The 26,883-nt window shown below is 41.7% G+C and overlaps 1 protein-coding gene across 2 annotated transcripts; it reads left to right on the top strand.

The window, feature by feature from the left end:
* The first annotated feature begins 488 nt into the window (after positions 1-488).
* On the top strand, positions 489-26,192 carry LOC110989629 (mitogen-activated protein kinase kinase kinase 1-like). Of its 2 annotated transcripts, none has more exons than XM_022254158.2 (19): positions 489-1,138; positions 2,599-2,731; positions 2,989-3,135; positions 6,919-6,987; positions 7,589-7,828; positions 10,238-10,354; positions 12,206-12,375; positions 13,106-13,221; positions 13,378-13,583; positions 14,344-14,559; positions 14,736-14,857; positions 15,132-15,223; positions 15,736-16,799; positions 17,186-17,323; positions 18,695-18,857; positions 19,602-19,733; positions 20,824-20,966; positions 21,753-21,884; positions 22,760-26,192. In XM_022254158.2, the coding sequence occupies exons 1-19, from the start codon at positions 897-899 to the stop codon at positions 22,904-22,906; spliced, it is 3,789 nt and encodes a 1,262-aa protein (XP_022109850.2). In that variant the 5' UTR covers positions 489-896; the 3' UTR covers positions 22,907-26,192. The 2 variants fall into 2 exon arrangements, with proteins under 2 accessions (XP_022109850.2, XP_087000394.1); XM_087144268.1 differs by lacking the exon at positions 489-1,138 and adding an exon at positions 1,901-2,011.
* The last annotated feature ends 691 nt before the right edge of the window (positions 26,193-26,883 follow it).

Raw genomic sequence — 26,883 nt, 5'->3', positions numbered from 1 at the left:
AAACGGAATGAAACATAATGCATACACATTAACATATGATTCAATAAATGCAAATTACATGTATAAAATATGCAGATGTAAACAAGGCCTAAAACCGACGTAAAGACTGTTTATGATGACAATTTGACATTTACAGCAGTTTCGGTGGCAAGATTTCCACGGGGGGGCGTCAGATTTCTCCAGTCTGTTTAGGGTTTCTTGCCATACAAAGGATGGTATCTACATTTCGTATTGTTCCTCCAGAGAAAGATTACGGATTAAATAGAAACAAGGGACTATCGGGAGCTCTATGATAGGAGCCAATCGTTCTTGCTCGGCCACCATAGCATTGAGACGAAACCATGGAGATGGGAGACACCGTTCATTATCGATTTTTTCGCGGGCTGGCTTTTGTACCTCGTGCTCACCGCCAGACAACAAAAGAGATTGGCCACCGGCCAAAATTTGAGAGCTAAAAATAGCAGGTGATCTCATTCAAAAGCTTTTGTTAACGCAACGGCGGTAAGCACATGCGCGAAACACACATTCCTAAATTCAAAACACGAGGTGGAGTGGGATTCTGTGGAAGTCTGTTGGAAACTACGTGGGGATATACCGTGTATTGCTTGTCAGCGGATTTAATTGCGGTTTGTTGAATTGATGTGGGCGTTAGATTGTGACTTGTCTCGACAGTTGAGCCACTTTGATCTTCCAATGATCACCAGGGATAACGTAATTTTGGCTGTGAACTTCCAGTTCTAGACAGCGATTTCGGCAAGGTGCAGGGTCGGCCTCGTCGAAGACCGGTTACCCTGGTACGGAGACGCTGTTGGATTTTTTTTTAGATTGGTCGAACCGCATTTACTTTTTAAACTTTTCTGGAGCTTAAAGTTTGTTTCAGCTGCGCTGGACTCTTCATGGAATCTAGAGGAGATAAGTCCAAACGAGGGATTTCAAGTCGCGATCCTTCTCCAGAATCCAGCAAAAATCGATCGCGAAGGAAAAGGGACCAGTCACCGAAGAGCTGTAGCGGTGACGGCGTGGCGAGGGCGGCTCCTTGTGCGGGGCAATCAGTTGCGTCATCCGGGGCCGGCGGAGTAAACAAAACCGTGGGCGCTGGGCCGGAGACTGGTAGTTGTGGATGCTCCAACTTGAATGGGTAATGGAATTGTTCAGTTACCAACAGTGCTGCTATTTTCTGTTGACATTCATCATATTTTTCATAGTTTCAAAAGACTTGAATGATTTTACTTCATTACACTTCACAGCCCCCACGCATTAGGCCTACACGTAATTGTCCTGACTATGCAGTACGCCTATGCTGGAAATGTAGGCTACTTTGTGAATTTCTGCCATGATTTGATTGATTTTTTACTAGGCCCTATTATGATTTTGTGTTATTTTTCAGTATCATATTTTTGACCATAAAATAATTTATACAAAATTATGCTAGTTGACCAGTTTGGTACCACTGCCAGTTTTAATGTTATGCAGACAACTTACCGGCACTCATCAGGCACATCCATTCCAATTTTAACTTAATGTAAGCTCTGTACAAAATTCATAAAAGTTAGCAGTCAGGCTGAAAGTTGCAAGAAGACTTTTATTTATTACCTAAAATTGACAAGTTTACATGTAGGTAGCACATTTGCTCTTGTAACGCGCATCACACGTCTGCATGTGGCCCCTGTAGTATGTATGCCTGTTGTATTGCCCTGTGACAAGGCTGACACTAAACTTCCTGTTTACTGTTCTAAACCTGACGAAGTTGACCCTCACTGTGCCAAAGTTTTGCAGAAGTACAGTAGGAAGTGACCAGTTCCTGCTTACATGCACGATGTTGTGGGTGTAAAATGTGGACGTCATACCTAGAGTGCCATCAGCTTAAATGCATGAGATGTGTACATGTACGTGTACTGTACAGTTGGTACACAGAATATAGGAAGAAGAGTCACAAAACAGACCACCGTGAAACGTAGCTTGTGATTTCCAAAATGAATTCAAGATCTTTGCTTCGTGAGCTTCAATTGAGGTGCGGTTCATACATGTATATGTGTATCTTCTAGTAGAGTAAAGTTTTCTGCCATTCAAATGATATCTTGGACACAAAAGTCACAAAACTGTTTTCATGGGACCGTGCAATGTGTGGTCCATGGAAATGTCTTGATTGGATTGATGGAATTTTTGCAACGTGTTCGTGGTTGGTAATGAGGGATTTCCTTGAGATGAGGTCATTATTGTGGACGTGTCCTTTTACAGTCAGTTTTCCGCAGGATGATTAATTCAAGAAAACAGCCCCATATTCCCATATTCAGCCACAATGCGTCCGGGCTTAACCTTATTGGGTTAGGAGCTTACCTCCAGAATGGCCATTGGGTGCCTATATAGCCTCAGAAAGTTGCTCTCTTCAGGCATTTCTGAAAGTTACATTGCACGTGCATATTTGAGAGTTAAAAAAATGGTTGCCACAGCAAGAAAATTCAACTTCCGAGTGAAGCAGATTGTCAGGTATGGCTACATTGTATTCCGTTCTAAAAGGCCAGTCCATGGGCACAGTGGACCTCAAATGTGACATTGGAATCAATCGATCATACCGCTGTTGTTATTCCGTGTCCATAGGATGATTGAAAAAGAAAAGTGGATGGCCAAGATGGAAGACCCACTGGAAAAACAGCGAATCAGGGAGCGGCTCAGAGCAATGCCTTCTGGGAAAAAGGATGGTGAGGACAAACAACGGGGCAGGGGACCAATGGTGAGTTTTTAAATAGAAACCCCACAAATTTTAATTAGCTACCCATACACATGTACATGTATGTGTATACTCGGATTTTCTTAAGCAACAAAAACAAAAAAGTGTTCACTGTAACTTGACCTCAACTTTTGCCAACCTCATACTTTTTATTGGCACAAGTTATACTTTTTTTTAAATGCATCTGGTAAAAAAATAAACAGTAAAAACAAAAACACCAGTGAAGTTTCATTATCTTGTGGTTTGTTTCTCCTCCCCAGGTCGTAAGACCTCCCTCCCCTTCCTCGCGCCCAGTAAGTTCAGGCTACTCTGGGCCCAAGGTTGATGCGGCAAAGAGGCCCTGTACTCTTCGGACAAAACGGTCTCCCTCACCCAGACAGACACCAGATTCCGTCTTTGCACAACAGGTAAACAAACAACACTTTTTTTTCGTACCATGTATTCAACAGTTCTCTGATCTTAGAGGACAGTTTACTTTAAAAGTCTCTTCTAATGATATTTTTTGTATACTGTGAAAAAAAATTCAATTTACGAGATTGTACAAGAATACATTGATGCACTGTAGTATGCATGATTCATTACTTATTCACAGTGACATTTAAAATTTGTCAGTAACAACAGATTCGACAAAATGAAATGTCTAATGCATTCAAATATGGTTATTCATCTTTTAAGTATTTGGATGAGTAAAATCCTCACTGAAAACTGCTTAGAGCGAGTATAAACTGACGGTTACAACTTTTTGAACGTTATCAGCTGAAACTATTTAAGTGTGTTATCAAAATCTGTGCTCAATGGCTGTATCCACAAGGTTGGGTGCCCAGTCACAGTTACTGATTAAAGTACATGTATGTTTACTTTAGCCACCTGTTTGTTATGAATGGATCTGTAGTGTTTTGACCTGCTAAGTTTTGATTTGTTGTAAATACGATAGTGCACATGTATGCATGTACGTTCGAAGTCCAACATCTGTATCTGTGGAATGTGGCTGTGAACACTCGTACATGTAATATTGGGAATTCCAACAGCGATGCCCAAGTAACTTTTGGGAATTTATCACACAAAACTACAGAGTGTTCAGTGTGAAAATTTGATTTTGTCAGTGTGATTCACAGATCTGAAGAAACTCATAAGTGCAGTGAATTCTTCAAAAACATGTTTTTATCAATGGAAAATGGACTTTCCACAAGAATAAAATTCAATCCTTTGCCTTACACTTAAAATTCTTTTTTTTGAGAAATACAAATCAAAAAGAAGGTTATTGCTTGCTTGGTTGAAGTCCATACCATGCCTACAATGTGTACATGTATATGTGGGTTTTTTTTGGTAATGTCAGTAGATCATTATAAATTGGATCAAGTTAAATACTCCTTAGGGTCAGTGTGGTCAATTCAAGTTCTTTTCTTCAGCATGTACAAACTCCAACATGACTCAGTTGAACGGTTGTTGAAAGTAAACTCCCTTGATCGTGTGGAATGGCCTACGGCACTTGGCAAATCAACAGCACGTGCACACCCGATTGCTTGTACATTTATTGACAAAGCCTCGTGTGCGAAATGGCCAACTCCTGTCGCTGCAGTTTGTCACGAGCCACCGGGCGCATTGTGCGAGTGATGATGTCACAATGCCCTCCCGATTTTGGCGGGAAATTTTTATCAGCAAGGGCTTTGTTAGTGTTTGGATAGCATATCATCAGTTACCAACAATGGTGTCAATGGTACAGTACAGTACATGTACACTGTACATGTAGATAAGGTTAAACCAGAGCGAGCACCTGTGGAATAGTTATTCCAATGTACAAAATGGTTGGAGGTCACATGTTAGTACATGTACATGTAGTATGTACATGTAACTTTCAGTGTCAAGCATTCAGCTTAAACGTCAATTTTTTTTGCAATGCCAGCATGATGGGTTAGTGCACCGCTACAGTGGGCAAATGCTGCACCTGGCAATGCCTCAATAGAATGTGTTTGTTGTACCCTTTGCTCAGGTTCATCGCCTGGCGTGAAAACTTTGAAATACAGTCCTTCAGAAACATCCATGTACATGTGGATGACATGTATTTCTGTGGTAATTTCTCTGTCTGGCCCATCAAATGATTACATCAAACATGCACATGTACCAATACAACGTACTACGGTGCACTCAGATCAGATTTTTTGGATGGAAGAGTGCGTTTTGATTAGATATTAAGTTTTATCGTGTAATGTTTTTAATTCTCTACAGTCTAACTCATAATATTGCTGGTTATGCCGGTATGCCCTTGTATACTATTTGTAATTTAGTTTTTTGGTTAGTTGGTAAGGGTTTCAACTTTGTTCGTTCATGTGTAAACCATCAGTCACCTACACTGCTACAGGCAAATGTAGTCTGTCAGGTCGGTAGTCATAGTCTTTGATAAGCCCAATTGAATTGACAGAACTTTTGATGGCATTTGGACTTAATCAGTTTTGATTTTGGCCTATTTTACATCCATGTACAAGTCTGTTTATGTCACAGTAAATCCCACATACTGTGCATGTATCTGTATATTGCAAGAATTCTACATGTATGTACATTACACGTGCGGGTAGATGTATGCATACAGCATGTATGTATCAATGGCAAAACAGTGAGATAGAGAGTATCGTTAAAATTACAACAAACAAATCCGTCAGTGAGTACCACCTATTACGTGCAGTGGATGTGTCGTGTACACACTGTAACCATAGCAAAGAGGCAGGCAGCATTTTGTGCCTCGTTACCAGGCAGAGGCCAACGTCAGCAGCCAAACAAAGCATCACCATGGCAACTGACTCTTGGACCTTACTCTCATACTCTGCTGTGGTTGATGAGCATCTGCACCTTTTTTCCCACTGCAATGCAAATGTGATATAAAGACAGCATTCCTAATTACATACATGTACATATAATGTGTCTGAGAAAGCAGTCTCATTGTCTACGGAGGCCTTGAAGTAACATTCTTTTGCTTGTTTCAGCTCTAATGTGTAAATTGATGAAGACCAAAATACAGTTAAAATCAAGAAAATGGATTGAACGTTAAAGCACACACCACATGCCACAACGAACAATCTGGTACATGTAATCTTTTTACAATTTAAACAACCGTTTTCATGATTTGCATAGTTTTTTTCCGGCATCATACTTGTAGTAGAATCAGTCTGAAATATGCCGATTTAGTAAAATGTAAGGAAATTAAACTGGTCTGAAAACATACAATTCACATAATTTGTTTTGGATGCAGTTTTGAATGTAAAGTGACTACAAATTTTGGAGGTTGTTACATATCACTGCTGTAAAACAAACAAGCTCCTGAGCTTCTGAGTCCACTACCACCCTCACCCGTCTATATGACCATCTCAGTAATTAATGCAACCCTGGGCTTCTTTGTCACAGCAATTCAATTACAACAGGGTGGGTAGATCAAGCACGCCTGGGAGAGCAATTTCACATGCATCCAATCCAGATGAATGACTGTCAGTCCATCCTCTTTCCAACCCACCCCCCCACCCTTAACAAATGACGCACTCTCGTGAATTTGCTGCAAAGACTCTGTTTAGACCCACCGTTGTGATTCACGTCTTGAAAATGATTCATGTTCTGAAATGTTCGGCACTTGTGTTCCATTAGGAGATCCATGTTTGTCGAAGAATGTTTTTTTTGTATGTGATTGCGTGCCTGGGAATGTGACGTCAGGTCTCTCTGAATCACCAAGGCCACCCCACCCGTGAATCATATGAGATTTTGTTCCGTCGTATTTCGGGGAGTAATTTCTGTCCTCACCCATCATAGAGATCATATACAGTTTGCATTTACTATGTGTCCAAGTGAATATAAACCTACCGTACATATATTGTGTAGTCAAACCGTGCTTATGTGATGGGATACACTTGACGTCAGTGGATATTGTATTTTGACATGTAAATGAGAATTTTTTTAAAAGAAAGCTTTCACAGTTTGATGTCTGGTCGATCAAGGAATCGAATAAAAATCAGCTGAAAACATTTCAGCAGAAAGGTGTTTCAAATAGAATCTGTAATATTGGTGTTGTTCTTTTGGTTGCAGCTGTAGCATACATGTACGTTGAATCAAGTCACCTGCGTTTACATGTACCAGAGGGCAGATTCCAAAGTTTAAGGGGATTTTTCAGTCCACTGCTACGTCTTAGAAGTGGTTTTTTTCTCTTGTAGGTTGTTTGTCGTTCAGGTTCCCCTACATCACCTAGGATACCAAGACACAGATCAAGAATATCACCTGTGGTAAGGATGAAGTTGAAGCTACAGTACATCAAATGAATGTGCCTGTTAAAACAACTTCAAGTTTACATGCATGTACGTTGTACATGGAGCAGCTAACAAATAAATCATATTGAATTGCTGATCGTTGTTAGCATGCAACAATTAAGCAATCAAGGCAATTAAGCAATATTGAGGCCAGTTACACAGAAAAATTGGTCTGTGATAAATGTGGTACATTGTACACACTAAAATGGCCAACTTGGAATCGGAGGTTGTACTGTAATGCCCTCCATGATACACGATCAAATTGCACAATTTCCAATGTGACTAATTTGGAATATAGAGAGAAAGGTCATGAGTGTGTTTTTGTAAAAAATAGAAACGTTTTGGTGGGATCCTTTAACTGAGCTGAGCACAGGCACATGAACTTTGATTACTGGTACTTCCCACCTCTGCAATTTAAAATTCATTAGTGGCACAGGATAAAGTAAAGTTCATTCCTTGAACGAAAGCTTGACAGTGGACATGATCGTAAAAAAAAATTTCTTCTTCTTTTTCAAATGTTTTAAGAAATCGTTCAAAACAAAAGAATTACTGACATTACTTTTCTGGCACCCCCCAGAGCTCACGCCCTCCTTCACCACCTGTCTCCTCGCTGAAGCGGAGTCCCTCCCCCTCACTGAAGCGAAGCCCCTCCCCCCAAGGAGAGATCAGCATTGCCATAGCGGAGGAGATTCTCCAGAAGAGGGTAGAGAGGGCGCTGCATGCAAGACTCTACCTCCTCCAGCAGAGTGGACCAAACTCATTTGTGATTGGTGGGGACTCACCTAGTCACAAATACAAGGTCACCATTGGCCCCCAGGTAAAAGTCGCCTATTTAATGCATAAATATTTGTGATGTTTGAGTAGGTTTGATTGGAAGAGGTAACTTTTGTGTTAATGGGGGCCCTTTGTTATTCCATAGTTCTCATGTTTTGGCGGTGTAGAAGGGTCCGTTGATCAGAGGAAATAAACAAAGGTACATGTAAAAAAAAAGATTTCCTTTGTCCTCAGAATTGAAGATCAGAATTTTTTCTAATTGTTAATGAGAACCATAGAACTGACCAAGAATGCCCTAATGATAAACTTTCACTTTTCCCTAATGTTACAAATTGAAAAAAGGCCTTTGGAGGAAAGTGCTTCATGGGTACACCCATACCTGTAAGTGTAGGAAGGATTTTTAGGTAAGACATGGGTAATTCCTCTTTCCACAGCCTCCAGAATTGTTGAGATTGAATATTATATTAGAAGTTTTTGTTTCCCAATTTTCTCCTTACCCCCAAACTTGAACAAACGATGTACGATAATGCTCAATATTACACTCAGAAATTGTTGGAAGTTCACTTTCAGTGCCACGTGTTCAATCGATTATCAAATATCCAAAAGTCCAAAGAGAAATCATGAAATCTGAGTTGATATTTCCGTTCTGTAAAGCCAAACTGACACACTTGATGTCACCCTGGGTGAAACGTCTCAAAACTGAGCCATCACGTGAATATAAGATAAATTGAATCAGACCGTCCTCGGCTTTGGAATATATTGAAGTGTCGTGGCCTCAGGCCTTCGATCAGCAAGTGATACGGCAGGAAATGTTAGCTCTCAAACCTGGAGAGGCCATGGACACAAGGAGATTTGTATTGTGTCGCGTCCGTACAATTTAATCAGTCAGACATCCAGGTCCTTGTATGGAATGGCAGTTATGAAGTCAAATCCTTTAAAAGAACATTTTTTTCTTTTTAATGCAGACCCGTGCTCCTCGGGACGCTCTTATTATTCTTGAAGTCCCATGATGTTAAATTCAAGTCAGGCACGGAAAAAACGATAGGCATTGAAGACGAAGGCCTAAACCTCAAATGTCCTTATTTGGCATCCTCCATGAAATATTTGTTTAAGCTATTGTTTGAGAGTACGTGTACATGTACAAGTAAGTGTTGATATGATTGGGGTCTGGCTGAGCCGACTAAATGGACGCTGTGTATTCCTGTCACACCTGTAAATCATCAATATATATTTCAGAGAAGGGATATCAATTGCTTGAAATTGCTCCCAAATTTTGTGATTTCCTAAATACCCCTGTACACATGCGATGTATTTATGACTGTTTTTCTAACCTATTCATCATGATTATGATGACAGTCAGAGCTCGCCCACGCCCAACCAGTGTCTTGCACATTGATGACGCAAGGTAATGGTTATAACAGAAAAAAAATGACAATTTCCTGACAGTTTCGCAACAGAGTCTCCCTAGCAGGTACCAGTGCGATCGAAATTGAACAGCTGCTTCTTTTTTTTTTGTGTGTGTGTTATTATTCGAGCGTAGAATTTTAATGAGGCAGTCACCCTGCTAGGTAAGCAAGCCCACTTGTGAAAATAACGCTGTGGAATCATCACACGGCTCTCTCGATGGTAACCATGGAAACCAGGAGCCATTGCCATAAATACATGTACACGCGGGATCACTGTCTAAGAATGGACCTGGCAGGATGTACATGTCGCCAGCAGATGTGCCCAAAGCTTATTTAATCATTGACGGAATTGTTAAATAAGCTGCTCTGTTGCCGTTTTCTGTGTAGAGCACCTTTGCTTATACAAATTCCTTGTTGACTTTCCTGTGTGTTCACTGTTGACGTGTATTTCACACACCGTGTTCCTTAACAACGTCCAAATGCTTGTTGGGAATTTGTGTAATGTTACAAAAATGCAGTTTGTGCCGGTGAGCTGCTTGTTGATGTGTACAAATAGGGGTCCTTGATTCACTGCAAGCTTTCTGGAAAAATTTATCTCCACTCACTGCTACTGCTGGTGATAAGATTAAATAACAAGAACATGTCAGCCACTTTAAGCAGTGTGAAGACCATACCGGTACAGGGGTGCATACATATGCACATGTACCAGAAAAAAAAACCACTTACATTTACATGTATGTATGAAGCATGTAACAGTGTGTATGACAAAAACTCTAGCACAAAAACCTTCAAATACAGTTACGTGTACATGTACCGTACATTAATTATTTTGGGGGTTCTGATTAAGAAGTACAATTTAAAAAAAACAACAAAAATTCAGCCAAATTTCACAGCTGTACAATTAGTGGAGGCTTAAATGTGAATTTTGGTGTTTTAAAGGAATTTGTTTGCTCAAGGAAGGATGACTTTTATCGTTTTTGGAAATTCTATGTCGGGAAATGACGTGGTGAAAATTTTGGTTTGTTGCTTTTTTTGTTTTCCCCCAGAACTGCAACTGTAGCAAAGGGCCGTTCTGCCTACACGTGCTGTTTGTCATGCTGAGAGTCTTCCAGGTGCCGGAGGGTGATCCCGTCCTATGGAGACGAACGCTCATGAATTACGAGGCATGTCAATACAAGTCGTTTGATACCGATCAATAATTAACACCTTGCCCGCAGGACAGGAATTCAAAGCTGTGATGTCATTTCCACTAAGAGCACTTTCACTTTGATTCATTTAGGCCTAATATTTGGATTTGAGGCCGTTAATGTTGATAATAGACACTTCCCATGGAAACGACTTCCATATAGCGAGTGACATCATAAACCAACATTGAGTCACAACAGAAAGAACTTTTCCGAGTTTTTATGTCTTTATTGTTACAAATGCAATATCACAAATATGAAGTGATTCACGTTGAGAGACAAATTTGTTTCTTTACTTGGGCACAATTTGTTTTGTGCTTTATTGTACAGTTTTTAACTTCACGTACATGTGCAAATGCAGTGACAGTGAAAGTTCTCCTTATTCATGCCGATGAAAAATTGTGAGCATTGGAAGCATTAGTCAGTGATTGAAATGTTAATTATTATAACGGGTTTGCCCTTACCCAACGTATATTAATAAACACTGTATGCTCAGTGCTTGTCCGAGAGCTTGCGAAAAAAACCTCACAAGCTTACTCGGGTGGGACTCGAACCCACGACCTCCTGCTTACTAGTGCAGATGTCTTAACCACTCGACCACCGAGCTTGCCGGGGTCGGCTGGCCGGTCCGAGTCAAATGAAGCAGCGGGTACCGCGAACTAGGTTTTTTTCCCAAGCTCTCGGACAAGCACTGAGCATACAGTGTTTATTAATATACGTTGGGTAAGGGCAAACCCGTTATATATAATTAACATCTCCCCAACGCAAAAATACATCTTGAAGATTGAAATGTTAATTTCACATATTCGCACAATTTCATCAAGCCACATGGAGAAGTACTTGATGCAAATAAACAGACAATGTCATGGATGAGTCTGTCACAGTTCAAATCACAATTCTTGGTCATAAGTACACGTACACGTAGCATGAACAACCAGTGGAAACCAGATGCCTTTGTCTTGTGTCTTTTGAATGGCACCTGAGAAATACGTGTACCACGAGACACAATAAGTTGTTAGGACTTTTGAGTTACAGGACTACAATGTAATGCAATGGCTGAATTACACTGACACGTACGGTTTGCACTTAAAAAAAATTGCTTGATTTTAATGCCACCGATGTTATTAAGTACATTATTGTCCTGTCGCAGTGCTTGCAACATTCTGCAGTTGATAATTATAATGGAAAGACCTCGCGGCCTTGATATCCATGGCTAATAACATCTGATCAAAAGGCTTTTACATGTATGTACCAAATGACCACACTGTCCACACGATATCTGTGAGATCGGCCACCGGCCATAACTGTGGGCAAACAATTCACAGTAGTGCACCTCCAAGAGTTTGCAACGCGTTGACCCATCACAGTGCGTGAAATCTGTCGACCCTTTCCAAACGCACATTCGGTCGACAGATTTCGTTGCAAATTCTTGGAGGCGCACTATTGTGGAATGCCCGTGTTGGTTATCGGCCGCAAGCCACACATTGTGAAACGAGACAGAAACTGTGAATTCTTCATCAAATAGCTCAGTGGGCATTGTTATTCCTGTGATCTAGAATGGATAATGTACATGTATTTCCATATACATACATGTACATGTACTGTGCGTGGCACCGTAACAAGTCTTTGCTTACAGTGGTGAATGTCCACAGGTCACATTAGTCAGTGAGAGCCCGTGTACTGTACAAAAGCTGCTATGACTGACTGTACTTTAAGTTCATGAGGTTAAGAACTCGGTGATGTACATATTAGTTTGCGCCTTGTAAAGTTCTCTAGTTAGCAGGAGCAGTTTGGAATTCCCTTTGAAATGTTAGTGTTTCATTCCAACAGGTGGAGGCGCTGTTCAAAAACTATCAAGCGAGGCAGAACAAGCGGCTGAAGCGCTCAACCAAGTCTACCAGTCAGCGGGAGAGGAAGTCGTCCCATGATGCCTCAGCAACACCAGCAACCACAAGCTCAGGCACCAATTCGCTCAACAGCACATCAAGTAGTGACCAGAGGTATGGTAACCAATCCACTCTGAGCACAAGTATCATTGAAAGACAGAAGTTAGGTTTAGAGTCCATACTGACTGGATTGTCAAAGTTGAGGGCTAAAGTCACTATGCCCCAAGTTTGGAGGCCCGTATATTTGCTATATATTTTATATATGTTGGCTGCCATATTCTGTTACAGCTTCTTTTACGTGACCTCATTTTAGAAGAAAATACATAACCATCAGGCTGTGTTGCACATGTAGTTGAGACCATCGCAAGACCAGACACAAGACTAGTCACAAGACCAGACACAAGGCCAGACACAAGACCAGTCACAAGACCAGACACAAGACCAGTCACAAGACCAGTCACAAGACCAGACACAAGACCAGTCACAAGACCAGTCACAAGTACCAGGGTGAACAATGACAAAAGAATGCTTTTGTTGCAGTTCATTTGAATAAATTTTGACTTAAATTCAGACTGGGGGTCTTTTGTTGGTCTTTCGATGATCTTGTGATGTTCTTAAGAGGTTACCTCAGGTGTCAGGCATCAGGTGTATCAAAGCAAGTATTTCCCACGTCTTTAACCCACAGTGGTTTAGTTACTGCTTAGAAACACCAATCAAAATCATGGAGGATTGAAACGTACTATCATTGCAACATTTACAATCAGCACAAGGCCCTGCATGGAAGTACTGCAGAAATTGAATTATAAAAAAAGAGGTACAATGAGATTTCTTGTTGGTCTCTCAGCAACAAGGAGGAGGATTTGTGTCCAATCTGCCTCTTGGAGATGGTGGACGGTGAGAGCCTGGTAGTCTGCCAAGATGGTTGCCGCAATAGACTGCACCACCACTGTGTAGCCATCTGTAAGTATTTGTATAATCTAAACATGCTGGAAGTGTTTGCTGTTTTAGATGGAATTGAAGTACTTGAAATAATGAGCATTTTTTTCATAAGAGATGCACTAACTAATGCTTTGGATGTAATAAATTTATGTTCATTATTTTTGACTTGAAAAACAGGGGCAGCCGAGTGCGAACGTCAGAATGATCCCCTCAACTGCCCCCTCTGCCGCACAAAGTGGGACACGCCGCCTGAGGATGGGAGTGAGGCACCCCCCAACACAAGGAAGCCCTCCCCAGCTCAATCCCCTAGGCTGATGAGGCGAGCCAGCCGGCAGAACTCGGAGGCCAGCGAGTTGCCCGTGGAAACACAGCCCTGGATTGAGGTACGCAGTCTGCTTGAACTTTAAGTGGAGTGTTGACCTGTCTGCATGTTTTTCACAAGATATCATTCTATCATATGATTTTGAGGTTAATTTACTCAGTTATTTCAGTCAGGAATTGCTGCTGTTTTTCTCTTTCTTTTGCCCCTTTTTCATTGACTACTGGTACTTTAATGTTTCAATCCTACACAAACTCTTGAAAGCAGTCAATTAATTCATAGTCACTTTTCTCTAGGACACCAATATGTATATTGTGGCTGGATTAATCAGTTAGGCTATGGCTATAATTTGTGGCAGTGAAGTGCTGAAGTGACTGTCCATAGCCATAGACAAAACCCTGTGATCAAAATGGTGTCATGACAAATAGTGTCCTTCGTGGAACATTGAGCCCTTGCCTAGAGCTACCACCTCCCTGAACAAAAACAGATATACTGTATGCTCAGGTGCCCAATCTTGGCTACACCCACTTTACATTCCCTGTTTTGAACACCTGCTCGGAAAGTAAGTGTACTGATCTATAGAAATTGTACATGCATCAGTTACCAAGCTGAAGAATGAACTTAGAATAAAAAGTGTTTTAATTTGATCAACTGCCCATAAGAAAGAAATCTTGGAATTTTTTTGGCTTTTTCTGTTGTTTTTTTTTCACTGGTACGTTATTTACGTTAACCAAACACAAGGATGATTACGGTTGTGCACGTGTATGTACATGAACTTGAAATTGCTCTTGAAATATAATTGAAAACCCTTGATTTTCAACCAGCTGTTCTCTGAGGATCTCATCCGTCCACTGTTCTCAAGGGAGTGGTCTCTTAGGGAGAGTGGGTTCCACCACTTGAGGCCAGCCATACGTGCCAGGATCCAGCCCCAGGAGGCTTCGGGCTACACAGCTGATGAAGAGGCAGTGATCAAGATCTGCTGTAGGATCTTAGCCCTTGGCTGTTCGGATCCTGTCTACAAAGTCTACGTCGCTGCTCTGGTAAGATTAATCACCCGTCTGGGCTCTGTTTTGTGACTGTTTAGACCACAGAATGTTGTGTGTGGCATGGTGCACCATTTTTCTGCTGACTCTTGTAAGTTCGTAAGCACGAAACCTCACTGCAAACCGATGTATTGCTTGATAGTATCTAGTTTTCTTTTTCGTTTTTGATGCAGAAAGGACTTCGCACCATGCTTTCCTGCATTCAGTGCTTCAGCGAGACTGACCGACACCTCTTGAGAGAAGAACTTCGGCAAGTTGTCGAACCCATCCTCTTCAAATGTGCTGACGGAACCAGGTAAAGTTTCCCTTTGCTGAGATGAGGGTCCAGTTTTGTGGACCAGCCAGGTGCAAAATATCTGCTCGGCCCAAAAAACTGCTCAGCAAAAAGTTGTATCACCCAAATTCTTTGCATACTACTTTTAACTGATCCTCATCTGATTTCTGCGTGGTACCTGAACTTGTTCACCAGTATTGTATTCACCAGTCCAGACATACCATACCAGTCACCGGCAATCCATTGGTAATGATCTGAGATACCAGTGTCGATTTTTGTTCCGTGTTGCTAACAGACGTACCAGCCAGCTGTCCATATCAGCTTTAATTGAACTCAGCAAAGGACAGGCAGGGGAGCTAGCAGTTGGACGAGAAGTCTCAGCCTCTGGTAAGAACTGGCCACCTTCTTAGCATGCTGCTTCTTTGCCAGTGACAGACATGCACAGCTTTGTGAGACTTCTAAAGAATCATCCTTTTAAAACTTGGACAGTTTCGAAGCTGTTTCAGAAAGTCTCCACACAAAGAAAACCTCTTTTTTTTTACATTCTGCTCAGTGCATTTCGTAGAAGAGTCGTTGGCCAAATGAACATACACTTGGACTTAATTTTAAGTCTGCCAGCATACGGATACTTGGTAACCAACTTTATTGGCATAAACTTGAAAGTTTTTTAAGTTGTAAAGCACTGTAGATATTCTGATTGATCAGAGAAATGGTTGCCAGAAATAGATCAAGTCTTAAACTTTGTAACTAAACACTTACATTCCAAGGGCATATAACCTTTCAACTAAATGGTCGATGAAAATTGCTTGAAGAATTCATATGCACGGTAATCCCACAGACATTTTGCGGGATTAGTGGTAATTTGGGGATTGTAACAAGTACTTGAATTTCTTACATAGATTTTGTTGGCCTTGGTGGTGTGGAGTATGTGGAAGAATGCATATTTGACTCCTCGCTGTCCTTTGAGCCGGCTTGGCAACCACATCTCGGCCGCCTCTGCGTCTTAGAGAAGCTGATGAAGGAGTTCCCAGAGGAGTACATGCCCAGCGAGGAGGTCGGGTCACTGCAGATGGCTGGCTGCGACCGCCTGATGAGGATGCTCCGCTTTGCACTGACTGCCGCCCGCAACGGCCACAGCCGAATCTGCAAGCTGGGCAAGAGGGTGTTTGTCAACGTTGCACGGAACACGGTCCATGTGCCTGTGGTCTACCAGAGGGTGTGCGACTCCATCCTGGAGCTGGAGGCGGACCTCCAACACGGTCTACGGCGACGCTTGACCAACATCCTGGATGACTTTGAGGCGTCAAGGAATGTCGCCGAACGGTTGCAAGAGACTGATCTGCATATATATGGCAGGGTAGTGCAGGATAACGGTGAAACCTCTAGTCACGAAGAGGATGAACTACTCAGCTTTGTCGGAGAACGTCTGAAGGCTGAGACACCTGAGAAGCGACCTGAAAATGACAAGGATCCCAAACCTGTTGCAGTTGTTTCTGAAGGTATCCTCACACCACCTCAGACGCCACCTGTACGCCGCTCTTCACAATCTAAACAGACGCTCTCCAAAATCCCACAGTTGAGACAAGACAGGCACATGTCAGGCAGGCCTCATCTTGCCCTCAAAGCTGAAAACAGACCCGGTGCAAGTGATTTCACGCCCATCCAGTGCGAAGGAGAAGCTGCGGCCTCCAAGACGGAGGACCTCTCAGACCTGTCCCTGTCCATCTCTCCGTGTTCCCCCACTGACCGCGCCATCACCTTCAAGAGTGAAATTGCCAAGGCCAGCACGCTGTCCCCGAAGCACGCCCCAGGAGGCCTGAGCTGCAAGGAACAGATTGAGATGGAGGAGGCAGAGGCCATGGCCGTGGCCATAGTGGCTTCGACCATTCAGAGTCCTCTCCCGGTTGTTCCAGGTTTGACTCCTGGGAAAGGCGAAGACGTGATAGTTCACGTTCAAAGTGAGGTAAGCATGCTTGTTTGTAGTTGGTAAAATAACAATGGTCAGTGTTAATGACTTGACTGAGACTCAAGTTGATTTGACTCGAGTGGCAATATTGCTGACTTGAGACTTACATGTAACTCGATTTGAAAAAAAATAATAGACTTGTGACTTGAATTCTGAGAAAATGACGTGGGATTTGACTCAAGAAAAAACATCCTGACTTGCAATTTGATTTGGGAAAAATTGCTGTATGATTTGACCTGTGGAAAAACGACTTGCGACACGATTTGACTCTTAGAAAAAGGACTTGGTGATGACACTGATAATAGTTAACAACAGAAAATAGATCAAGGAATCTGCTTTAGCCTCCTATTTTTGAATTTGTTATGACTACCCTCTGTTCTCAGGATGGCGAAACCCCTCGAGAAAAGTGCTACGTGGAGAGAGAACACTGGGTGAAGGGAGTCCTCTTGGGTACTGGTGCTTTCTCCAGTTGCTACCAGTCCAGGGACATCAGAACAGGGACCCTCATGGCCGTCAAACAGGTAGGAACAATTCCGGCCCCTTCCATTCCAATACACTTGCTTTGCGAGTCAGCCATATTGAATTGAAAGCGAGGTTAAATTTTCATGTTGAGAACCTGAGAGTGAAAATAAAAGCAGGGAAATGAAAGTTCATGATAAACTAATGTCAATTTCACTGACCAGTAATTCAGTAGCCTTATTGTTTTAAGCCTAAAGTAAAAAAGTAACAGTGAGGCTTGGAATCCTAAACAGTCACCATTCCATGTAACAGATTAACCACTTGCTGCCGGGAATCCTGTTTTGAGCACCATTAGTTTATACGCATAGCCGGGTTGCCCGAAATGGGACAAAAGAGCTGGTCCATGTAACAAAAGACTGTACACAGAACTAAAGACCTGCTGCTGGGATTTGCCATCATTTTTCGGCTTTCATTTTTCGAAGGTAATCCGTCACTGTTTTTAAACAGTGTACCACTGTTTTGGGCATAGCACGCCCGTGGATTAGCACCGCGGACAAAAGTGCTCCAGGGCCCCATTGATGCAGCACCGCTGCATGCTAATCCAGCCGCGTTTGAAAAGACGTCACTCGCATTCACTGGGGACAAAGGAAATCACGCCAACACCTCACAATTCTGGGCTCTCTTTACAGGGCTGCAGGCCTGGCTGAAATACTCAGGCGTCAATGGAGGTTGCCTGACAGCTTAGAGTAGCCACCAAACAGTCATTTGTCCATTAAATAAAATGATGAATTTTTGAAGAATTTTGAAAACTGAAAATCTTGAAAATCGACTGTATGTGTGCACTGCATTTTTAAAAGCACCTGGCAGCATGTGGTTAAACAAGATAGCTTTCAGGGCACACAATAAGCCTTTTGCAAGTTAAATATGAATAAAATCTGGTACACTGAGTTACATGTATCTGATTACACATAAACATAGGAATATGAATTCCCCAGACTGAAGATACTGTTGCTGCACCTCATGATTCGGGGCAAGCTTTTGCATAGCGACCACCATCTCTGGAATGGACTGGTTCCTTTATTCCCTTCTTATTCATTGAAAACAGCATATTGGTGTAAGGCCTCTCTTACGCAACTAAGCAAAAGCTTGCCTCTTATCACGAGATATAGCAACAATATCTTTAGTATGGAAAATTCTAATCGTTATGAATTTAAAAAACTCAGTGTACTAGATTTTATTTAAATCTAACTCGCAAAAGGCTCATTGAAAATGGCTTCACTGTGAACAAGGACTTTTTACACATGAAGAGCATTGCTCTTAATTGTCCGTATAATGCAGTTACATTTCACTGCAACCATTGAAAGTGCATTTTTGTGCAACACGTATGGTACATGTAATTCACTTTCAGTTTGTGAATTTCTCTTCCTCCGCAGGTATCCTTCATTCGGAACACAAAATATGACCAGGACAAAGTTGTGGAGTCGCTGATGCGAGAAATCAACCTCATGAAGGAGTTGAACCACCCAAACCTTGTCAGACTGCTGGGCGCGACAAGACACAATGGACACTTCAACGTTTTTGTTGAATGGATGGCAGGTGATTATAATTTCCCAAGAAGTGACCAAAACAACCTTAAAAAAAAGAGGATTTAACAATTCAGGAGGGAATTTCTGAAGTGATATTTTCCTTGTATATGGAAAGAAAGTTCCGTGCAAACACCGGGGCGAACCTGAGGCTACTGGTTATAATGTTGTACTGTCTTTAGTCTTTTTTTTGCTTTTGACTTTTCATTATTTGCGTTGTGACAAATTTATTTGTAATTTTAGGAATGGACAGGCATTTTGAGTTACGTGAAAGGAATATTGTGTACTTCTTGGCATGCGCATCCTTTGTGGAAGTGTGGTAGTGAATTGGGAAAAAGGATTGAGTTTAGATTATTTGTGGTGGAAACAGGTAGCTTGTTGCTTAAATCATACAAAACTGGGATTCACGTATGTTGGTGGTGTTTCAAAAGGGTTCTTTCGGGTCTGTCTTGGTTGTCGTGTTCGTTCGTTTCGGATAGGGGTAAGGGATAATAGTGGTCATGCAGCCGATACCATGAAACAGTTTGGAGTGTGAAACTTCGCTTATGCCACATTTGATAGTGTAAGCTCGCTGCCCAGCTATTCCACAATTTTAGGGCATAGGAATTGTATAAAGTGTAAAGTCATGCCCAGTTTCATGAAATCGGCTGCAGGTCTAGCTCTCTCTGGGTAAATACTATCCACGCTCCCTCCAGCTCGCCCTTGAGCATATGTCCACCCTCTGTATCTATGTACCTGTCTTCTCACCCCACCCCAGGTGGTTCTGTGTCCTCGGTTCTGTCAGCTTATGGTGCCTTTGAGGAGCCGGTGGTTCTTAAGTATACAAAACAGCTGTTGACGGGGGTTGCGTTCCTACACAGCAAGCATGTCATACACAGGGATCTCAAAGGTATCAAGGAATTATTAGGACAAGCAGCACCTGTGTCAACAATACTGGTAGCCATGACTGTACTTGTAACCAACACAGTGGCCATATTCGAAACCCCGTTCACTTGGTGTTGATTCTCCCCGTTCTCGTGTTTGTCTAACTCGAGAACGGGGTTTCGAACGGGGAGAATCAACACGCGAAGATTGTTCACGAACAAGATTCTCACTCCTCACTTTCTGGGGAGTGGATGGAGAACATCAAGAACAAAGATGGCGGATATAGGCACATACTGTAACTTAATGTTGGTTTTGTTTCATAAAATAGAAAACACACATAATAAGGAAAATGAAACCCAGGGCAAATACTCATGGCTATCAGAGAGAATTTACCTTGACCATTTAATATGGATATTTGGGAATTTTATTTAATGTGAGATGGTAAATGTCATGCCATCTTTTCATTTGGTGTCAAAATGGTGACTGCTATCTTGACCTTCAGCGCAGCTGCACTCCTTTTGCACTTAGGCGTTCGTAACCAACGACCCAAGAATACTGTTCGTGAGTCCCAAGAGAATGGAGTTTCGAATATGCCCAGTATTTACTTGTGCAACACCTTGCCCATAGACGCTGCATTTTGATTGGTCAAGAGTAGGTCACATGGTACTCTTCATTGTAAACCACTCTCCCTTAAAAAGATTCTGCAAGCAGCAACCAAAGCACTACATATATATTTGTGACAGCCAGAGCCAGAGAGAATTTGGAAAATTGCCAGTTTTTGGTTAATTTGAAGCCCAAACACAAGTACTTTTGAACCATTTTGTACAGGCCATCTCTCTCAAGTATTTCAGGAAGTGAAGCATGGCGGAAATGAACCATGAAGAATCTATGATTGAGGCATTATGAAGTGAAATATTAAGTCAGTGTAGAATTAATGTGCTGTAGCCTTCCTGAGTTGTTCTTTGAGCAGTCTGTTTACCCTTGGTTTCTCAACAGAAAATGCACATGTCCAGGGATCAACTTAGCTGCAAAGCTTTTCTTTAACCCTCGAAATAGTTAGCTCAGATCTTCATTCCATACAAAGTCTAACCTTTGTCTTTCGTTTCGATTGGCAGGGGCTAATCTGCTTCTAGACAGTACCGGCCAGCACTTACGCATCGCCGACTTTGGCACAGCGGCACAAATGGCCTCAAAGGTCACAGCCGAAGGCGAGTTCAAAGGTGAACTCATCGGCACCATAGCATTCATGTCCCCCGAGGTGAGGTTAATAAACTGTTCATGGCTAAAACTATCTTCAGTTGGTGACGTTTTTTCATATTAGGCACAAGCTGATTTTTTTTTTTTTCATGTGCACCTTTACATATTTACAAAACACAATACAAAGTCTTATTACAGCAGCCCAGAATATCCTCAAATGCGGTTGGTTTATTAGTGGTATGATTGTGATGTTAACCTGTTGACGACGGAAATTTTTTTCCGAAAGCCGACTCCAAGATTTCCAGCCTCGCTTGGCGACAAAGGCACCTGCCAAACTGCAAATTCTCGGTTTGTGGCCCTGCGTGCACGCTTTGAATTACATAGTGAAAAGGCTCATTGTTCGGTGGCATGAGGCTCTACTCACGCTTCCACATTCCCGTTGCCTCTTTTCAAAGTGGGGACTATTGTGAAGCTGGTGATTATAATGCAAATTCGGTCTTTTCATTTCTTGGCAACACACAAAGGCCAATCACCAGATATACAAGAGCCAGGGTCTGCCTTCTTTCACTGTATTCGCTCGAGCGTGGGCCGAGAATAATAGCTGAAAAGCGGGCTGAGGATCTCAATTTTTACGGCGGCTCTTACTGTCTCCCAGCGCGAAGTGGTTAAATCATTGCTCGCGGATGTTATACTCACAGAAAACGTTACAGTTTCCAATTTCTATGAGAGTACTGTGTAGGTTAGAGATGAAGTGCAGCAAATGTGCTGTTGGTCTGTAGATGTGCATATGGCAATAATCACTCAACTTTCTCAACTAACATAGCAGTTGAATGATCTTATGTTACAGGTGTTACGGGGAGAGCAGTACGGGCGATCTTGCGACATTTGGAGCATAGGCTGTTGTATGATAGAGATGGCCACTGCCCACCCGCCGTGGAATGCCTCCGCAATCTCCAACCACCTGCAGCTCATCTTCAAGGTGAGACAAAGACTTGTGACATGCTTTTTAGGTGAAGCTTTTCTCAAAGGGGTCCATGCAACGCTGGTTTGTTTTTTAATTGAAACCTTTGAGAATGCACTTTCAGTTTTTGCTTTGCTATTTTAAAGGTATTTTGGCACCCTTTTTGGTATGATGTTCACTCACATATTAATTATATGTAACGGGTTTGCCCTTACCCAACGTATATTAATAAGCACTGTATGCTCAGTGCTCGTCCGAGAGCTTGCGAAAAAAAACCTCACAAGCTTACTCGGGTGGGACTCGAACCCACGACCTCCTGCTTACTAGTGCAGATGTCATAACCACTCGACCACCGAGCTTGCCGGCGTCAGCTGGCCGGTCCGAGTCAAATGAAGCAGCGGGTACCGCGAACTATTTTCAAGATGTATTTTTTGCATTGGGGAGATGTTAATTATATATAACGGGTTTGCCCTTACCCGACGTCTATTAATAAGCACTGTATGCTCAGTGCTTTTCCGAGAGCTTGCGAAAAAAACCTCCCCCCCCCAAAGAAATACATCTTGAATCTTGAAAACACTCACATATTCATCTGCATAAGTGAAACTGGAACGTTATTCCAAGGAGAAAACCTAAATATTGCATAGATTTGCGCACTAAAAAATTGCTTGAATTTTTGATGTTTTGCTGTTCTGAATTAACTTTCGTTGATGAATCGTTGTTGTGTGTCTGGAATATGGCAATGAAGTGATGCCTATTAGATTCCGTGCAAAGCCCCTTTTATAGAGGTTTTTTCCAGTTTTGTTTAAATCTTCTTCTTAACCAGTTTCATCAGTGTTTTGGATAAGAAACTGGGCTCCAATTAATGCCAAGGTCTGATTTTTGTTACTGTAAAGATCGCTAGTGCTGAAGGGCCACCCCCAATACCAGATGAGCTGTCCACGGCTACCAGGGACCTCATGCTGAGGTGCTTTGAGCATAAGCCCGAAAACAGGGAGTGTGCTGCTGACCTGCTGAAGCATGCCGTCTTCACCAGGTTGTGAAGGGATGGACAACAGGTTAGTTTCTGCCGAGTTGCATGATGCCCGCACACTGCAGCAAGTGGGTGAAACCCTGCTTTGAAAGTAATGGATGACAGGCTAGTGGCCTCCAATCTACAGGGCTTTCAACAACCAGTCGATACCCTGGTGTGAAAGTGATGGATGACAGGCTAGTGGCCTCCAAGCTGCAAGATGGATACTGCAGCAATCAGTTGGTACCCTGGCGTGAAAGTGATGGATGCCAGGCTAGTGGCCACCAAGCTTCAGGATGGATACGACAGCAATCAGTCGGTACCCTGGTGTGAAAGTGATGGATGCCAGCCAGATGAAAACTTGGCGCTGCTCTGGACATGTAATTAGGAGCCAACTGATCTAGCTTAAAGCACAGAAGCACAGCTTCCAAGCATTATGTGGACCTGCTTAATTTGACAGAGCATACATATTAACAGTGCACCCATTCAATTGTCTAGTCCCTATGGAGACTGCTCTCCATTATGTACTTCCAACAGTGCTTTCACCTTGCTCAAGCTTTTTCATGGTTTTTGGAAATACCAGTTGAGGAAATTGCCTTTTGTGTCTAAACAAATCATTTTTTGTATTCATGGTGAATTCGAGTATTTCAATCGTATCTGAGCAAGGTATGACAGACTAGACTCTGAAGGAGAAACATGGACTCTTTCTGGTTGATTCTTGATTCTTGCCCACCATGGTTGTGAATGTTGACCATAATGCAGTCAACTGTATAAGGTACCGTGTACTTCTACCTCTCTGAAGAAGGCTTTATATCATGCAAGTTGAGAGTTTTATCTGACAATGGTCTCCAATTTTCACATGCTTTAATTAACTTTGTCTCAGTTAAACTTGTAATTACCTGATCACATCTGAGATGTGGGTAATCTTGGCAAATGCTAGGACTTTGACATTTTTATTTGATTTAATGAAATATTCTTTATGTTGTAAGTCCATTATGAGGTAGCATTTTACATTATAACCCTAGATTCCATATCGATGCACAGAGACACAGAGAGCATTGCTTGATAGTCCCTAACAATATACAATCATACAGAATGCTTTATCATGAGTAATGGAGACATTGACGCAGACAATCCGCCTCGAGCTGAAGTGCACCCCCAATCGGCGAAAGAAAGACAGGTGGTTACAAGCGGGTTCTTGCACGCGTTCTGCATGTACGCAAAGACCACACATGCCACAATAAATTACTTACGCGTACTCAGCGTGCTCCGTGTCAAACGCGCATATACTTGCGCGCCTTATGGCATGCCTATGTGGTGCCAAACAGCACGCCCTCTTTTGTTCCGCTCGGAGCGGATTGGGAAAGTTAATGAATCATGTTCAACTTTGCCGACTGCGTCAAGTCGTCAGATTACACCCTCACCGGCATGGTGGGTGTAAATGATGTCCCTCTCACTGAAGTACAATGTATTTGGCCCATTTTCTTACGACTGAAAATATGACACCCCGGGAACATGTGTCAACAGTAGCTGCCAATAAACAAATTACAGGGGAGTACCAGTTTGGCTTCAAGCGGTGGTATAACCTTCTTCCCCCCTAAATTCTGCACAGCATTTCTCACAGTTTTTTTGAGACTTTCGGATGCCATTTTGTTTAGTTTTCCTAGTGGAACGAGGTCACACACCACTTCTGCCACGACTGTCTGCGTCTTGACATGTTGTGTCATATGGAAACTAGGCTTTTTTGGGCCCGGTTGGTTGTTGTCTGAGTTTGAATCGTAAGCAGAGGACCGTTTCTCTCTTTAGCCATGATGTGACTTGCATGGAGCAATATTTTTATTCATCCATTTTGGGATTCACTTCACTGCCAAAATTTGGAAGTTGTGTCATTTTTTACACTGCACTTACTGTACCTGTCTAATGAAGTACATGTACTTAAAAAAATTTTATACTCCAAAAACTTGAGTTTGGGGTTTTTATTCAAAGTGTATTCTGTCCTTTAAGTTTCACGGAAAACCTTTGGGATAATATGCAAACCTTTTTACCTTTTTGAAATGATAATTTTGAAAACTTTCCTGTGTGTGTTTCACATCCGTCCAAACCACATTAACATGACCACTTATTCAGGCCTGATTAAGGTCTTACCATGTATAATTTGTACAATAAATCAGTTGTTGTCTCAAGTGAAAATGAGCAAAACATGCTCAGTTGTTGGCTGCGCCTTGTTTCATGTTGCAAGAATTAAATAGTTTACGAAGGATCAGTTATGTGTGACGAAGAATTCTTTCCATAATGGAGGGAGGTATTTTGAAAGGATCCACCAGTATGTTTTGAGTACGAGTAAAAGAACGACCATTTTTTTAAACAAGGAATGTTGCGATGGACCAAGTTTTTTACAGAAAAGTTTGTTGTATTTTTATACAGAAGACAAGATTTGGTTTTGTAAATGAAGAACTTGACGTATTTTACGTGTAAGTTGCATACATTGTAAATGTGTGTCTTCGTGCTGATGCTCTTGAAAGATTTTACAGAGGAGGGCCTTTGTTATGAATAAATCGAAGTATTTGGCTCATTTTTATATTGAATCTATCAGTGTAGTGCATACTCAGGACAAGAGAGGTGCCGAAGTGGTTAGGGCTGAGTCGAATCGAATAATTTACTATTTGAATATTCGACCTTCAATTTGACTGAATATCCGAATATTCGGTCGCACCAACCAGCAGATTGTTGATGAACAAACCGTATTCAAAATTAGTTGCAATAACGTACACAATTGTACATTATGATCAATATAATAGCTTCTCACATCTAGGAGTATCTCCAGTCACGATTTAGCAAGATTTAAGAGAAGAATACCACTTCTTGCCCTGTGGAAAATTTCTATTCCTTTTAAATTGTTTAATGAATAATTTACTTCTTAAATCTTTGTACGATTTCTGACGCTTTTCATTTGAATCTGCTTGAAACAAGCCTCCATGGTGAAATTTTTCTTATTTAAAAACAAGAGTTTCCCTTCCTTTTCATGAATTTTGCATTTGAATATTCAAATTGGAAAAATAATACTTGAATATTCGGTTATTCGAGTATTCGGCACAGCCCTAGCAGTGGTGTACATATGAAGGAACAGCTACTCTCCAAGTCTAAAAGTCTACGTCTTGAAAAATTGTATTTTTATTCCTCATTGTACCTGTTTTTACAGTGTACGTGTATTATATTAAGTTTGTACATATTCCATATATGTAAACTTATACGTTATCATGTTTTCCCAGCCTGTAAATACTGCATGGATTCATCATTAATAAATCTTGAGAAATCAATACTTCATTTGTATGTTTGCTTTAGTCAGTTTGTATGCCACCTGTTGTATTGATTGTTTCAAAAAATTGTTTTTCCACTGACCCCATGATCTTTGAAAAAGGTCATGTTTCTGATGAAGTGACTACTAAGGAGACGGCAACAAGTGCATAATAAACATGCTCGCATATATGACACGATTACATGAGAGTGGTAATTAGCCATCACATGATGGTGATACCCATGTCTGCCTCAGGTGTTAACAACCAATAGCTGAGCTCGCAAGTGTGTCTCAGGTGGCTGGCTTGGAACATACTCACCAACTTAATATGACGGCCATAACGAATGTATTATTAATTTGATAAATGAACCTATTCCAATGATACAGTCCATCATTTGTCATTTGCGCATTGTTTTTTGAGGCAACAAAATTACTCAAAATGCAAAGCAGGGTGCCTATGAACAAACCTGGAGTTTCAGCTCAGTGAACAATATATATTGGAGAAAATGCTCTTGGATTTTTGATATCAGATTCCAAGTTGCTGAGTCCTGTTTTGAATTGCGCCTGACTTCAGCATCTTGGACATGTTACATAGTAACAGTGCATCGTGTCAATGCTTACGTGCACTTCTAGTGATAATTTTCCAAAAGACCTTTCAGTTTGCTTCGTCTAAATCACAGCTTGTGAGAAAGAATAATTTCACACAGAGTCCC

The sequence above is a fragment of the Acanthaster planci genome, linkage group LG12, assembly GCF_054643075.1.
Source record: "Acanthaster planci isolate LZ-2023a linkage group LG12, COTS_SCS, whole genome shotgun sequence".
Classification (NCBI taxonomy): Eukaryota; Metazoa; Echinodermata; class Asteroidea; order Valvatida; family Acanthasteridae; genus Acanthaster; species Acanthaster planci.
This window is presented reverse-complemented; position numbering and strand designations above follow the sequence as displayed.